General features: G+C 43.4%; 2 protein-coding genes across 2 annotated transcripts in view; one reads left to right on the forward strand and one right to left on the reverse strand.

The window, feature by feature from the left end:
- Positions 1 to 741: 741 nt before the first annotated feature.
- LOC115389090 (parapinopsin-like) lies at positions 742 to 2974 on the forward strand. The gene is made up of 4 exons (XM_030092482.1): positions 742 to 1072; positions 1215 to 1543; positions 1664 to 1906; positions 2864 to 2974. Exons 1-4 carry the CDS (start codon positions 742 to 744, stop codon positions 2972 to 2974), a joined length of 1014 nt encoding a protein of 337 aa, XP_029948342.1.
- Positions 2975 to 5911: 2937 nt separating this feature from the next.
- LOC115389089 (voltage-dependent L-type calcium channel subunit alpha-1D-like) overlaps positions 5912 to 15505 on the reverse strand; it is a 54187-nt gene continuing 44593 nt past the window's right edge. The window contains 9 exon segments of the mRNA XM_030092481.1: positions 5912 to 6299; positions 6395 to 6712; positions 6838 to 6944; positions 10115 to 10254; positions 10336 to 10464; positions 11154 to 11180; positions 12440 to 12831; positions 13255 to 13371; positions 14141 to 14274. Of these exon segments, the coding sequence (XP_029948341.1) occupies positions 5994 to 6299; positions 6395 to 6712; positions 6838 to 6944; positions 10115 to 10254; positions 10336 to 10464; positions 11154 to 11180; positions 12440 to 12831; positions 13255 to 13371; positions 14141 to 14274 (1670 nt within the window). The 3' untranslated portion in view covers positions 5912 to 5993.

Raw genomic sequence — 15505 nt, forward strand, 5'->3', positions numbered from 1 at the left:
AAACAAATACATAATAATTATGGTAACTCAGTGTGTTTCTCTACACATGTGGTGCTTTATTATCTCCCTGTTTCTTAATAAACGTAACTTCATGAGAGAAACGGATCTACAGTGAAGTGGATCCCACTGGAATCACCAGAATTATGACCACAGCAGATCTGTCACATTGAGTTCATCACTGAATCTCCTCTGAGACTTTGTAGTAATTTTTTTTTCATGTCAACATGAATTGTGACGCGTTTTTCTTCATTTGTCTATAAATAATCTTAGTGCTGCTGAGTGAACGTCCGATGACCCCTGATTTGTGTCAGAATAAGAAAAGGCGGGAGGCTGCAGAAGGTGCCAGATAAGCAGCCTTCTCCTGTGTTTACTGCAGATGTAATATGCAGACACACCTCCTTGGAAGCTAAATCTGAACTCTCCTTAGTCCTCTGTGAGCGTAAAGCAGTCCAACAGTTTATTGGTTTTATTTTTATGTTTTGCGCCCGATGGGCTGCTTATCCCGACCAGGAGCGGCGAGCATTCATCCTGTTTAAGTACCTTTTGCAATCAAGCAAAAGGTGAAAGATCAGGGATTATCATTTGGAGGAATTACTCTTTGTTAATTCCAGACCCGGAGGATTTATTCTGGGACCTGTGGCATCTAATCTCAGACACTCGAGTAGTGAGACGCCCAACCAGCAGAAGCTCCAGGTGAAGGAAGGACGACCTGACTTGCGTTTTTGTTCCGGCTCTTCATCAATGCAGCCCTCTGAATTTTCGCCGAATGCTTCCCACTATTACGGTCCGCAGAGGGAGCCCCCCCTGTCCCCCGCGGGCTACGTCGTCCTGTCCGTCGTCATGGCCGCCTTCACAGGTCCGGCCATCGTGCTCAACGCCACGGTGATCATCGTGTCCCTCATGCATAAGACGCTTCGGCAGCCGCTCAACTACGCTCTGGTGAACATGGCCGTGGCAGACCTGGGCACCGCCATGACCGGAGGAGTGCTGTCCGTGGTCAACAACGCCCAGGGGTACTTCTCCCTGGGAAGGACAGGCTGCGTGATGGAGGGCTTCGCGGTGTCCCTGTTCGGTGAGTGAAAACGGGTTATATTTGACCTGCATACAGCCTGTTTTATTTTTACTGTGATAAACCTTTAGATGACATTCTGTAAATTCCTTGTTGATGATCTTCCTCTAATCTTCGCTCATGTCTTTTCCTGTCTCGTCTCCAGGCATCACGTCTCTGTGCACGGTGGCCCTGATCGCAGTGGAGAGGATGTTTGTGGTGTGTAAGCCCCTGGGGCAGATAGCCTTTCAGAAGAAGCACGCTGTGGGGGGCATCGCCCTGTCCTGGCTCTGGTCCCTGTCCTGGAACCTGCCTCCGCTGTTTGGATGGGGCAGGTATGAGCTGGAGGGCGTCGGGACGTCCTGCGCTCCGGACTGGCACAACAGCGACCCTGGAAATGTGTCTTACATCTTGGCCTACTTCGCAGTGTGCTTCGCCGTCCCTTTCCTCGTCATTGTGGCGTCCTATGTGAAGCTGATGTGGACGCTGCACCAGGTGAGCCGTGAACTCTCATAATGTAGAAACATTCGGAGGAGGCGACTGCTCAAACGAAGCGAAAATACACTCGACCGTGTTGAAGTTATGAAGTCCTTTCTGTTCATGTCTGGTTCTCAGGTGTCAAAGATGGCCTGTGTGGAGGGAGGCGCGGTGGCTAAAGGAGAGATGAAGGTGGCGTCCATGGTCATCCTCATGGTGCTGACGTTTCTCGTCAGCTGGTTGCCGTACGCCAGCCTGGCCCTGTTCGTGGCCTTCAGGCCGGATGTGAAGATCCACCCGCTGGTCGGCACGGTGCCGGTTTACCTGGCCAAGAGCAGCACGGTGTACAACCCCGTCATCTATATTTACCTCAACAATCAGGTACCGTCACACAAAACACACAATGATGAGATCAGCAGTAAGAGAACGGACAGAACATTAGGAGCAAGAGTCAGCTCCTAATGTTCTGTTTTTTTCTCTGAATTTAGCACCACCTGGTGGTTTTTCACAAACATAAAATCAGGCCTAGATTGGTTTGCTCCTGCAGATAAAGACAAAGTATTATTGAACATCTAAACAGGGACAGCAGTTCAGTGTAATTTTTTTACAGGGAATTTCCCATTAAAAAGCTGTAAATATGTTGGTTTCTTCTGAGAAGCTACACCTGCTCATGAAGCGTTAATCTGGGATGTACGGTGCAGTTGTGAGCAGGTATAAGGCCATTTTAATCATTTATTGTACGTATTTCATAATGTTTTTAAAGCTGACCTTCAGCATTAAAGATATTTCTAATGTTAAAGTAATGTTTTACTAAACCGAGTTTATTTTTTTGTATTCATCAACCAAAAATTTGGGCTTTCTTGGGGGTTTATAGTCTTTCTATATGAACATTTTGATCGCACTTGTTCCTGCTTCACTACATGTTTGCACTCTGCATATCTAGATCATTAAGGCAGCACTGACATGAATGCAGTGTTAAAAGGAACGTTTAATTTCTCCAAAATACTCATGATCAGGGTCAGTTTTACAGCACTGTCATGTCACTGTGAGAAGGAACCCTGTTCGAATCCAGGTGAAGCTCAGGGACCTTTGTGTGTGGATCTTCTCTGGGTTTCCCGTTTTACCCTTACAATCTAAAAACATTAGAAAGTAAATTAAATTTACAAATTTATAAATACTCCCACCTTTGTATCACAGCTGGGATAGTTGTAGCGATAGTTGTTTTCTATGTGGATGCACAATCAGAGCATTTCTTTCTGCAGGCTTTGTCAGCATTTTAGTCTTGTCGTTTATTATTGGGACGTTATCTTGACTGACCATAATGCGCGTTTTCTGCAGTTTCGTAAATATGCCGTGCCCTTCCTGCTGTGTGGGAGAGAGCCGCGGCTGGACGATGAAGAATCGGAGGCGGCAACCATGGTGGAGACGGCCAAAGTATCTCCCTCCTGAAATGTAGAAATGTTTACTCCTTCACAATAAAATGCTTTTTTAATCCCCAATTTTGTTTATTTAACTTCCCAGAATGTTTTTTTCTGCTTTTATATGGAGTATCAGTGAAGTGTAAGTCTTTGTTCTGGTACATACTGTATATTAAGATCTTGCAGTGCAGAAAACAAAGAAATGAGAGCAGTAATTCAGCATAATTTTATTCAATGATAATCGATAGAAAATAAAATATCAGTATCGATTTAAAGAAATTCAAGGCCAAAATAAAAAGAAAAATACAAAAAATGTATTGGTACAAAACCTAGAGGGTTATAGTAAAGCATTTGCTACTAAGAGAAATGATGTTTTACAGAATAAAAACATTAAGGAGCAAATATCAAGACTTTCAAGTAGAGAACATTACCATGGATCTTTCCATACCTTTGTACATATTTTACATTATCTTCTATTTTAATACAGCTTTCTGAACATTAATAGTTGTAATAGTAATTATAATTATAACATGATGAAGAAAACTAATAGAAACGTTCAAATAAATATGAGTTACTCTGTAAACTGGTACTTTACCTTTTTATTTTTTTCCCTACCTGTGGAACAGGAACAGTGCACCTTGAAAATATTTTTTTTTTTTTAGTACTCTTTCATTCCCAGCATTGTAAGGTGAGGTGTAAATGACAAATATAGATTCCACTAAACCATACACACAGTCACAAAAAGTACAAAATTGTCTCACCTTAATACACAAATCTGTTTTAGAAAAAAGAGAAACCAAAGCACTATACAGTTACTTGTGCAAAGACAAACAGCTATGTGCTAATATTTAAATAACATTGGTATAGACTCAACCAAATCATGTTCTTTTTTTTCAGGAATCCCTGACATGAGGTAAAAGTAAGTTCTTTTTATCTTTAGTTTAACACAACTTTTGAAAAGTGTTTTACAAAATAATGCATATCTTCAGTTCATCAGTACTGTAATTGCTACGAATAGTACAATGTGCCTTTTATGTGCATTGGTCCTTTTCATATGACAGTCATCAACAAAAAGGACTTGAACACATTTTATTTTTAACTCACAAACAATTCAAAGAGCCCTTTCAATGTGCACACAAAATGGAAAACCTACATTTTCATGACAGTATTCGGTTGAATCGGAGTACGGTTTGCACTCGCCTACAAGTCAAGCGCTGATGAATGACACATCACGTTAGCTTTCAATATCCTCGGTGGTCACTCTGATGCCCCATGGAAAATGCGTAACACATTAATGAAAAACATCTGGTGAAAACGGTCAAAGATTTCTTTTTTGTTTTTTGTTTGTTGGAACTTGTGGGCTTCAGTTGCTCTTTTTTAATGCATACTGAGGGAGTTTATCCCTCCAAACTCCTTAAAACATTATCCTATTAGAAGAAAAAAACAATGTTGGAGTTTGACCCTTCTAAATCTCTTTTGAACGCTTCACTCTGGGACATTGTGACAAACACGAACACTGAGACAATGAGTTGTTGTCACCGTTTCCTTACGAGGTATTCTCTATGCAGGAACCGGGCAGGCGGAGAGAGGAGGGGGGTTCGGGGGGTTCGTATTGCTTTGCCTCTCTCCAGCATCCTAACGCCAGGACGCCCTCTGTCTGCCCACTTATAGAACCTGTCGGGCTGTTAGTTTTGTTTTTTTAACCTTTGGATGCGTGCATGTGTCTCCCGCCGCCACAGGCTCCGAGCCCTCGCACACGACATGAAGGCCGAGACGTGAGTGCCAAGGTTCAGTACAAAGGTTTGAATGAAATCACACCACGAGCCTTGACAAGCTTGGAGAAATACAGTATGAGTTTTTTTTTTAAATCCCTGTTTGTACCATCAACCATGTTTCGATCTTTTCAGCAGCAAAAAGGCATTTCAGTAGGGGCTGACAAAACCTACGTTTGACTCGGAAACCAAATGAAAGCAGCATTTAATAATGCACGATGCATTTTGAACTTGTGTGCACACACCCCGCAACAGAAATACGCAAAAGAACATGTTCAGATTTTCTATAATTTTCCTCCCAACGCTTGCTGTTTTATCTTTCTGCCAACAAAGAGTGTGTTCACACAAGCACTAAAACAGGTTGTTGTCAGATGCAAAATAAAAGGTGCCTTTGAGCAAAAGTAAAAAAAAAAAAAAAAAATCTTATCAATCTCAGAGTAACGTACCTCAAAAGAATGCAAGTTTGCTTTTATAGCATAACAGGAGTCAAAAGGATCCATATTGCTGATCTTTTAAATGATACATAATTACAAAATATAGAATCTCTTTACAAAGTTTCTTTTGTAATATTATACAATTTACAGCATATCAACTATGAAATATTAACCAGGCTATTCTAAAACCTTAAAATAACCTGCTTGCTAGTGCATTTTATCACAAATGCTTTTGTTGCTTCAAAAGTACATATCTCAAGTTGAGGGATGCTATAAGTGGGACAGTTTGTTCCTGCATAATCTGGTGCTGTTCACGTTCTCGCCCTCTCCGTCAGTGACCCGAGCGCGACCTGTCCTAACCACAAGGAGATAAGTTAATCTAACGACTACACGACAAGATATGCCTTCCTACGCTTGCATTGAAAACTTGCATGATATGCCAAACCTTTAATAAAGTGACTGAGGTAATGACATCGTACATCTGATTGTCATCACCCTTAGAAACCGGCCCCCTCGGAGGGTCTCCACGCCTCTGCCGCTCAGTCCGCCTCCCTCGCCGGGATCAGTGTCCGTCGTCTATCGCTGCCTGTGTTATTTATCCGGGTCGGTCAACACGTCCAGAACGGAGCGTCCAGTCTGTCCGTCTGTGCTGCAGGCAGGTGGAGAACAATTAAAATGAAGGGGACTAGTGAGTCTCTCTCTATTTATGCCTTTTCTCTTCAGTGTAAAAGGCACTTCTTTTGGTCAAAGCCAACAGATGCATTTCTTTTGTTTTTTTTTTTTTAAATAATTTTCTTCGATGTAGTCTATCGGAGTTCTGTTTTGCGGATTTCTGCAGCCACTGCTATAAAGTCGTGATGCAGATCATCTCGTCTGCCAGGTCCTCCTCGTAGGGAACCCTGGGTTCCGTCTCGGGCTCCTCGTCGCTGTAGCTGGCGCCGGCGTCCTGCATCTCGTAGTCCCTCGGGGCGAGGATGGGAAACACGCTGACTCCGTTGATGCTCGGCGCCATTCCCCCGTTCAGCAGGTGGCTGGCGGCGCTCTCCATCTCGTCTATCGTCATCTCGCACGCGTCGGCTATCTCGTGCTTCGTCGCGGCGACGAACTTGGGATCCTTGGCGTATCTCCCAAGCCCTTCAGATATCAAAACCTTTTTGACAGAAGAAGACAAAAAGATCTTACTGTCCTGTGCTTTGTTTACCTAACCTGTTTACGTGCTGATATGCCAGACGTCCTCAGACTCACCGCTTCCACCAGGCTGGTGGCGCTGCCTCTCTTCTGGTGGTACTGGCTGTGGTACTCGGGCGGCACCTGCAGGTGGACGGGCGAGTACGTCCTCTGGGAGAACTCGGGGTCGTCCGTGTACCACGAGCTCTTCCGCACGGACACCTGGCTGCCGCCGATGCTCTCCCGGTGCGGGTGGTCCACGCGGATCAGCGGGGTGTAGTACGGCGACTGGTCCTTACTGGCCGGGGTGGCGGGGGGCGTGGCCCAGGAGCGGGTGGAGCGGGTCGGGGAGAGGCGGTGGGCTCTGCTGGAGTCCAGACCTGCTACAGCCATGACCTGACGGGCGAGGGAAGAAACTGACTGTTACTTTCACACTGCTGGAAACAGCTCAGCTGTCTTCAGTTTGATAGAAACCTGCCGATACGGGTTTGAGATAAACGTTGAAAATGAGTGTCAGTTACCTGGTGCTGCATAAGGTGCAGTGGAAGAGCAGTACGCTGATGTGGAAGCTCGTCCTGGCTACTTTGTCTGCGCAGACACTCAAAGTTGAAGGACGGCCTTCTGTGGCCTGAGCGGGTGGAGCCGACGCCAGTGAGGGGAGCGTTTTGTTTTTCAGGGAGAAACCAAACAGTGAAGACAGTGTTAGTCATGTAATTGTGAAATAACATTTTTCCCAATGTTAACAGTGTTTTCCAGAGGTGAAAAACTAAATTAAGCGGAACAACATATTTGTCATTAATGAAAAATATTAAAGAAAGAGAAATCTGCTTGTAAGGGCTGCTTCTTCACTTTCACCTAAAGTATCAGTACTTCACATTTGTTAAGTTTGCTTTGGTTAAAACAAAACCTTGTATGATTTTTTTTCTTGACCATTTGTGGAAGTGCACACACTGCACACACACACACACACACCAAACAAGAGATGTGAGTTTGCTTGGAAATCAGGTCTCGGTGTACTCGAGAACGACCTCTGGTGAACCGATTAAAGTCGAGCAGAAGTTTGAAAGTAGCACAGCTGCCAGAGAGCTGTAAGCAAACCAGATGCAGGACGTGACAAACTTCACACTGTTCAGACTCCGTTAAACATCTTCAGTTCATTCATCCCACTGGGGACAATTCTTATCGGCTGTCGGTTGGTTCTTTTCTGATAAGAATTGTCTCAACAAAAAAAAAATTCAACTTGAATTTTGTTCCATTCAGCCGTACAAACAGAGCTGCTGTCACAGAAAATGAGTTACTGTACAATATGTACAATGTGTGGGTCATTTTGTTTGACACTAAAAAAAACTACTGAATCAATCTGTTGAACCCGAGTTGAATACAAATCTTTATCTCTTGATTCTCTGTTGATTCATACCAAGCAACATTTCAACAACTGTGAGCATGGCCTTGCAGAATAACACATCTGTATTCCTGCTATAATAAAAAATGTATGTGTGTCACCTTGGATCAGGGCTGCTTGTTTATTGCAAACTTACTGTTAACATGTCATCAATATGCACGTCATGCATGTCATCAACTTCGTTTAATGAAAGAAAAATTCACAATGGTCAGAGAAACAACTAGAATCTGACAAAAGTAGTAATAAATAAAAATGGTATTAAATTTAACCAGTGACAGTCAGGCATTGCTTTTCAACCATGCTTCAACAGAACTATTTAAAAAAACAAACTCAAGAAACAGGCCTGGACAAAAATGACGGCACCCCTAGAAAAAAGTGAAAATGATGTGACCAAAGGGACATGGCAGTCCAGGTGTGTCCACTAATTAGCATCACAGGTGTCTCCAATCTAGTAATCAGTCAGTGGCTCATATAGAGGGCGACAGGGAGTCACATGAAGTGAACCAAACGCAACATGGACCAGAGGAAGCAAAGGATAGAGTTGTCTCAGGAGATTAGAAAGAAAATTATAGACAAGCATGTTAAAAGTAAAGGCTATAAGACCATCTCTAAGCAGCGGATCTGCACAAGCCGTGCAGATCCGTGGACGGATATACCAGCGCACAGCAGCTGAGTCTATGGCTTCTACTGCTGTGGTCCCGTATACCCTTCCGTGGAGCACTGTGCATGCGCAGGTCTGTGTGTATCAAAACGTTATTTTAACGGATTGAAAAAAGACACTTTTAAAATGTTTCATAACCATTCGGATTTACTTCACGTGCTAATGCGCCATCCCCTGGACCACTGGAAGGAGTATTTTGTCCACTTTCGTCAGTCCGGCGCTGTCTCCTATTCACCTCCAGCAATTGAGCTAAGCTAACTACAATGCTAACAGCTGGGATCCAGCCACTGGATGCAGAGACACAAAAAAGGTATTTATGAGCTTATCTCACTTTGTCAATGATAGGGATAGGGCGTGGGTCCAAAATGTTCGGAGTATTCCTTTAAGAGTACCATAATTTTTGTCCAGGCTTGTTTCATGAGTTTATTTTTTTAAATAATTCTGTTGAAGCATGGTTAAAAAGCAATGCCTGACCTTCATTGGTTAAATTTCATAGAATTTTTATTTATTACTACTTTTGTCAGATTCAGGTTGTTTCTCTGACCACTGTGAAATTTTCTTTCATTAAACCAAGGGTACCAACAATTCTACCCATGTGTGTATCAGGAAAGACTTGTCTGAATGCTCGGTCAATCAGATGGAGCCTTACTATCTTTGAATGTGTGTTTGTGGGTATTAGAGTTGTTCCTATTCCAATACCAGTATCGGAATAGGAACAATACTGCCGAAAATGCTGGCATCGGTATTGGCGAGTACTCGAGTCCGGGCACCGATCTCTTACCACGTCATTTATTAAATTAGTAGTCTATTTACTGGTTAGCTTTGTTAGCTCTGACACATCTTCTTCTTTTGTGATGTTTTATGGCAGCTTGCATCCCGTTGGTTGCATTGCTGCCATCTGCTGGTCGTTGGCTCTGACACAGTTATTGGCCGATCTAGAACGGTGCCGCTGTGCTGCAGCTTGCTGTTTTTGACCTATGAAGAAGAACAGCTCATGTGACAGACCAACAGTGCCCCTTAAAGACGCCTGTTTTTTGTTTAGTGTGCAGTTTCTGCTCTTTGGATTTTTTTTTTTTTCATGTTACTTTATAGGTTGGTTTTGGACCATAACATTTTGGAAAGAAATTTTTTAAGCTGCTGTTGAACATTTTTTTTTACTGTTGTATTTAAATGCCCTGTTCATTTTACTATATCATGTTTGCACCTTAATTAAAAAAAATGTGTTTATTAAGTTACTGTTGCACTACTGATATTTATACTGTTTTATCTAAATGCCTTCATTTTACAATATTGTCTGCACTGTAATTTAAAAATGCAACAACATATATTCCTAGATTTATTTGTTGTCATTGCACTACTGTTTTATATTGTTCTATTTAAATTCCCTTTTAATTTAAAAATATTGTAGCTGCACTTTAACAATTGAAAATAATTATTCCTATATTGATTTAGTTCAATTGGATTTGCACTACTGTTTTTATACTGTTCTATTTAAAAACAAATGGCTCGAATTTGCTGTATTGATTCATGTTTGACAAAGGGTTTAACCTGAGACAGGCCTTACCAAAATAATGATGTGACAGTCATGCAGGCGTGGCATGATATTATTTTATAAACTACTGGTATCGGATTGGTACTCGGTATCGGCCGATACCCACAGTAAAAGTATCGTATCGGGAGGCAAAAAATGGTATCGGAACGTCTCTAGTGGGTATGTGTGAAGGCTTGGCGTTACCTTGAGGTGTGGCAGGAAGCAGCCTTCTCTTTGGTGACCTTCGTGAGTCGCGGTACAAAGGCTGCTCGTCATCGTCGTAGTAGCTGTCAGGGTGGTGGTAGCCTTTGGGGGTCTCATACTCTGTGTCACTGTTCTGATACCTGTGGAGGAGGTGAAAACAACGTGTCACACATTATTCCTCTGATCATATTTAACCAGCGTCTTAAACGGTGAGGTCGTACCTGTCCCCTGACAGCATACTGTCATCTTCATAGAACTCCTCTCCGCTGAAATACTCCCCAGAGAAGCGGTCTTCATCGAACTCCTCCTCCCTGCGGATGGTTGGGTGGCGGCCGTCCCCTCTGTGGGACCTGCAGGACAGTCAGGGCACTCGCTCAGTTCATGCACCGGGCTGCTGTTCAAAGGGGGAGGGGGGCTCATTGGAACAGGGCCATGCACTGCCATGCAGACACAAGCCTCCAGGGGGCAGCAATGCAAACGACCACCCTTAAGAAAGTTTGCCACAGCCAAACCCGAGACAGCAGGCAAAATGTGTGGGCTGATGGGCACGATCTGAAGATCTCATCCATTCTGACGCCCATCTTCAGGCAGCAACAGTGAGCATTTCTGACGGTTACGTTAATTAAATGTAGGACTGTGTGCATTTTTGAGGGAATAAACAATATACAGCAACAGCGGTTTGTCGTTAAAAACAATCTCTTACGTGTCCTCGTTTTCAAGCATGTGGGCCCTTCTTCAAAGCAAGCGCGTCACTTTGACACATGCATAAAGCAGAGCTGCTCTCAGCAATATGCTGGCCACTCACATTTACCTTATCTCTACATTTAGTCCTAAGCACTGAAACAACAGTGTAAATAACCAAAACAATCACTAAACAAATGACGGTGGCCAGCATGTAGCGCGTACTGTCGACTGAGCAGGGATGCAACGATTCACCAGTCAACAGCGGATCAAAATGAAAGAAATCAACACGAAAACAGGGTTTTCTTTGTTTTTGCTGCTGAGGATCAAAGAGCTGGGACCTGCAGAAACAACATACCTAACATAGGTCTCATAGTAGCGCCTTCTGTCCAAGAGAGCAGAGGGATGGTTGAGAGAAAGCATTTTAGTTAGGGAGGAGAACGAGAAGAGGACAGAACACAGAGGACAGGGCGGAGACAGGTTGACATATATATCATACAGTATATGAAACATATACAGCATTCTCATATATATGTATGAAGGAGAGAGTGTGTGATGGCAGATGACCCCGGCGTCTGCTGACAATCTCATTTACTTTTCTCCAGATAAGAAACAAGCTCACAATCATTTCTCCGTGGGGAAGGAAGCAACATTGAAATGGCCCTCCAAATCAATCGGACACTAAACAACAGACCGAGTCCTGACGCAGGACAAGGAGCAGAGATGAAATACTGTCACTTATGAAATTAACTGTCAGGACCGTTGAACGGTTTGATACGGATGCAGCATAAAGAGATCTCAGGCTGCATGGAGAAGGCCAGTGAACATTATCTCACAACCTCTGATATCTGCAGGAAATCAATGAGAAAATGTCTGAAATAAACAATGGAGAAGGAAGCAGGGTTAAGAAAAGTTATTCGTCTCAGTATGGGAAGTCCCGGACGGAGACTTTTTAATCAAGACCCTTTCCAAGAAAGAGTATGAGTGACTTTTTTTTTTTTTTTTTTCCCCCCCAAGTAAATCTACGGGTTTCATTTGATTTGGGGAAGCAAAATACATCTGTCCTCCCAATATGATTGTCTGCATTTATGTTTTCCCTTGTCATTATTTAAAGTAATTCAATATATCTTTTTTTTCAATCTGCTCTCTTTTTAATCGTCATTTCATTTTATGATTAGTTAACTGTTTTTTATTCACAGCATTTCAATTATTGTCTACAAGATAAAAATAGAATCAGGGATTTTGCACTTCACTTTGTATTTTGATGAATTAGTGCAATTCCTTGAAATACATAAAACTATACAATAAAAAGAAATTGTATTAACATTTAATGTCTTTTTGAAAGATTTGCCAGGGAAGATGAGGGGTGATTGTATCCTGGAACACAGAGAGAGAGCCGTGTTGATGACGATACGCTCTATAAAGACTTTTTCTCTAATGGATGACTCCAACTGATCAATTAAAAAACAACGGTTGTACCTCAATCTGTCATTTAAACACTTGGTGAAGAACAGAACAACGTAACATACATTCATAGACGAAGGGGAGACCGATGGATGGTTTCCAGTTTTCAGACTGAAGTTAACATTTCCTGAGATATTCTATCTGACAGATCGCCGTTTCTGGTGATCCGGGTGTGGGTACCTTTGACCCTGGGGCGTCCGCGGCTTGTCGTAGTCGTAATAGGGGCTGCGCAGACCCGGGTATCCGTTGGGAGGGGCGTGCTCGTAGTAGCGGTGGTGTCCTCCGTTGGGCAGGCTGGACACGTTGGCGTTGTTGAGGTTGATGTTGGTGGACTTGGGGGACTTGCCGTAGGAGTTGTGGTGGCGGTGGTGATGGTGGTGGTGGTGGTGGTGGTGGTGGTTAGGGTGGGACATGGCGTTGGCTCGGGACAAGCGTCCCACCGGCTGCTCCATGTGGGCGTAGTGCGGCGGCGGCTGCACCTGCAGGGGCCGCTGGGTGGCGTTGGTCTGGTGGCCGTTGGACCGCCGGTGGCCGCCGTTCATGAGGTGGTTCCCGAAGAGTCCGCCGTTACGCTGCGGAGGAACGTTCACAGTAAAACCACCAGCGCCTCTCACGCTCGAGAAACAGCCACAAGTGCTATTGATGTTAAGACTGGAGACTGATACTTTATAAAAGATTAAATGAGCAAAAACAAGTTCAGAAGCTGGTTTATGGCATGATAAATGTGAGCAAAATAAAGCAATTGTTACTTATTTGGAATCGAAATGGAGAAAAACAAAGGATAACAGAACAAACTAAATGAGAAGAGAAGCCTAAACTCTGTAGCTGTGGTGTTTATTACTTCTATTGAAGATTAAGCTGAGTATTGTGTGTTGAATCTCCTCTAAAGATTGCGTTTTTTGATGCATAAATCACAATAAAATATGTTATTTGTTATTGACACATGTGTATTCCCCCCAAAAACATTCCCCTCCGTGTGAATTTAAACAAGTTACCCTATAAATTTCCTCGTCTTCTTCTGGAATAAAGTCTACTAGCTCATCATCCTGCAGATCGCATGATATCGCTCGGCGAATTTCGGGCCCAATATCATGCAGCGTGCGAAGGCCAGCCTGTAACCATGACAACAAGAGGGCTAAACGCTGCTGGCTGGGACCTTCATCTTACAACTCACAGGAGAGAAAAAAAATAAATAAATAAAAATCCGACATCACACAGCCACGGCCAACACACACTCTGTACAGACACACACCTGGGCTGCGCAACACCTGACATTTACGGTACTGACAGACTGTGGGAGATGAGAACACAGAGACAGACAGATGTGCTGTCCTGAATGCAGCCTGCGGGGGGCGCTACGCGCCCTGTCGGCCGCTTATTGTTCTCCTTGCTCGCTCGTTTAGATCTAAATACTCAAATTAAACATACACAGAAAACATTTACTACAAAGAAAGTAGAAGTTGATTATGTTTACGGCTTGAAGTTGATATATGGGGATACCCTGGAGCCATATATCGCACATCAGAAGGTAACAGAAATGGCAAACTTTGCAATGTGAGTCTCATGGGTTGTGAACTGTGATGAACACGTGAAGTGGTGGCTGGAGACGATGGCACATGCTTAACATCAACACTCATGATATTTAAAGACACAGTGACACGAACACCAAATCCACACAGAGATCACAGTAACAGATTCATACTGTGCACCAAGATCATGAACGTCCTGCTGGATCATAAACCAATAACATTAGCACAGTCGATGATATTTGAATGAGATGCACAGAGACAGACTTAACGAAATCGGAATGCTCATACATCCGTCGTCACAAAGCGCCTCTCACCGCTCGCTCGCACGCCGGACTGTGTGCGGGGGCCTCACCTGTAGAGCGATGGCTGTGTTGTTCTGGGAGGGGTGTGCTCCCACCAGGCCTTCCTCTTTACGTTTCTTGAATTTCCTAAAGTAGTCCTGTATCAGGAAGGTGGCATAGAACTTCCCCACGGTTACCTCATCATCTGAGTGAACAGACCACACAAATGCTTCCTGTGTCAGCAGGTCACTACACACAGCACCCCGGCGGAGACATTCCCTCCGCGAGAGTCACTACAGGACCGCGGACAGAGCGGCTTTATCCCCGTTAGAGACTCATATCTGAGTGATATACATCCATCTTGATGGCGTATATACTGTACCTCAGTCCTGCTGTATTTGCAAAGGACAGAAAATGAATATTTGCAATAAAATGTCCTCACTTTGCTTGAATACAATGAAGAAAAGAGAGCTTCAGTTCATAAAAGTGAGAATTATATGTAAAAATACAGTACCGGTACATGTTTGACGTGTCACACCGTGGCGCTCTGGCCTCAGGTTTTTTTTTGTACTCAGGTTTACGCCCACACTCCAAACACATGCATGTCCAGAGGCGTGGACGTGAGTGTGTGTGGTTGTGTGTCTCTGTTTGTCCGGTGATTTGACCGGAGGCCTTTCCAGGCTGCATCCCGCCCTCAGCCAGAGTTAGCTGGGATTGGTCGAACGACCTGCTACCCTGAACAGGATATAAAGAGGTGTAGAAAATGGATGGATGGACTTGATGCTGAAACACCTTCAGGTTTAACATGAACCATGCCCTCGGTGTTAAATCTTCGTTTAAAAGATGATGGAGAGGACAGAATAAGCAGAAGTGACGTGAAATAGACCCGGAGAGATAGAAATCATGAAAAATGTGGCTAGTTTTGAATGTGTTCAAGCAACCGTGACACATTTTACAGATTAAAATCAATTTAAACTGTGATTAGTGTTTTAAAAATTCATTAAGAGTTTTACGAGGAGGTCACAGGGTATCTGAATTATATTTTTTTTCACCAAAAAAAATCTTACTTCTCAACTTAGCACATGCAAGCAAGCAGACCTACATCATACATGTCAATATATTTGTGTAGATTTGTCTGTTTTCTTCCTACGTATGTCCATTATTTACATCATGTATGCTTGTCAATAAATACTGTACTTAAAGCCAAGTATGGAAATGTACTTGCATAAGCATATGGACTTTTTCTTTTCTTTTTCTCTCTCTTTTTTTTTTAATACAAAATCTGATGAGTGTGTGCAAGAGTGTGTGAGAATCATTCTGAAGCAGGGGTCTGAGTCACTTTGAACAAGCACGCTGGGGACAGAGATCAGAGAGAGAGAGGCAACACTAGTTCCATGCCACCACCCTAAAACAGAACTGCTTCAGAATATTCTGAA

This window comes from Salarias fasciatus, chromosome 5 (assembly GCF_902148845.1).
Source record: "Salarias fasciatus chromosome 5, fSalaFa1.1, whole genome shotgun sequence".
NCBI classification, from domain to species: Eukaryota; Metazoa; Chordata; class Actinopteri; order Blenniiformes; family Blenniidae; genus Salarias; species Salarias fasciatus.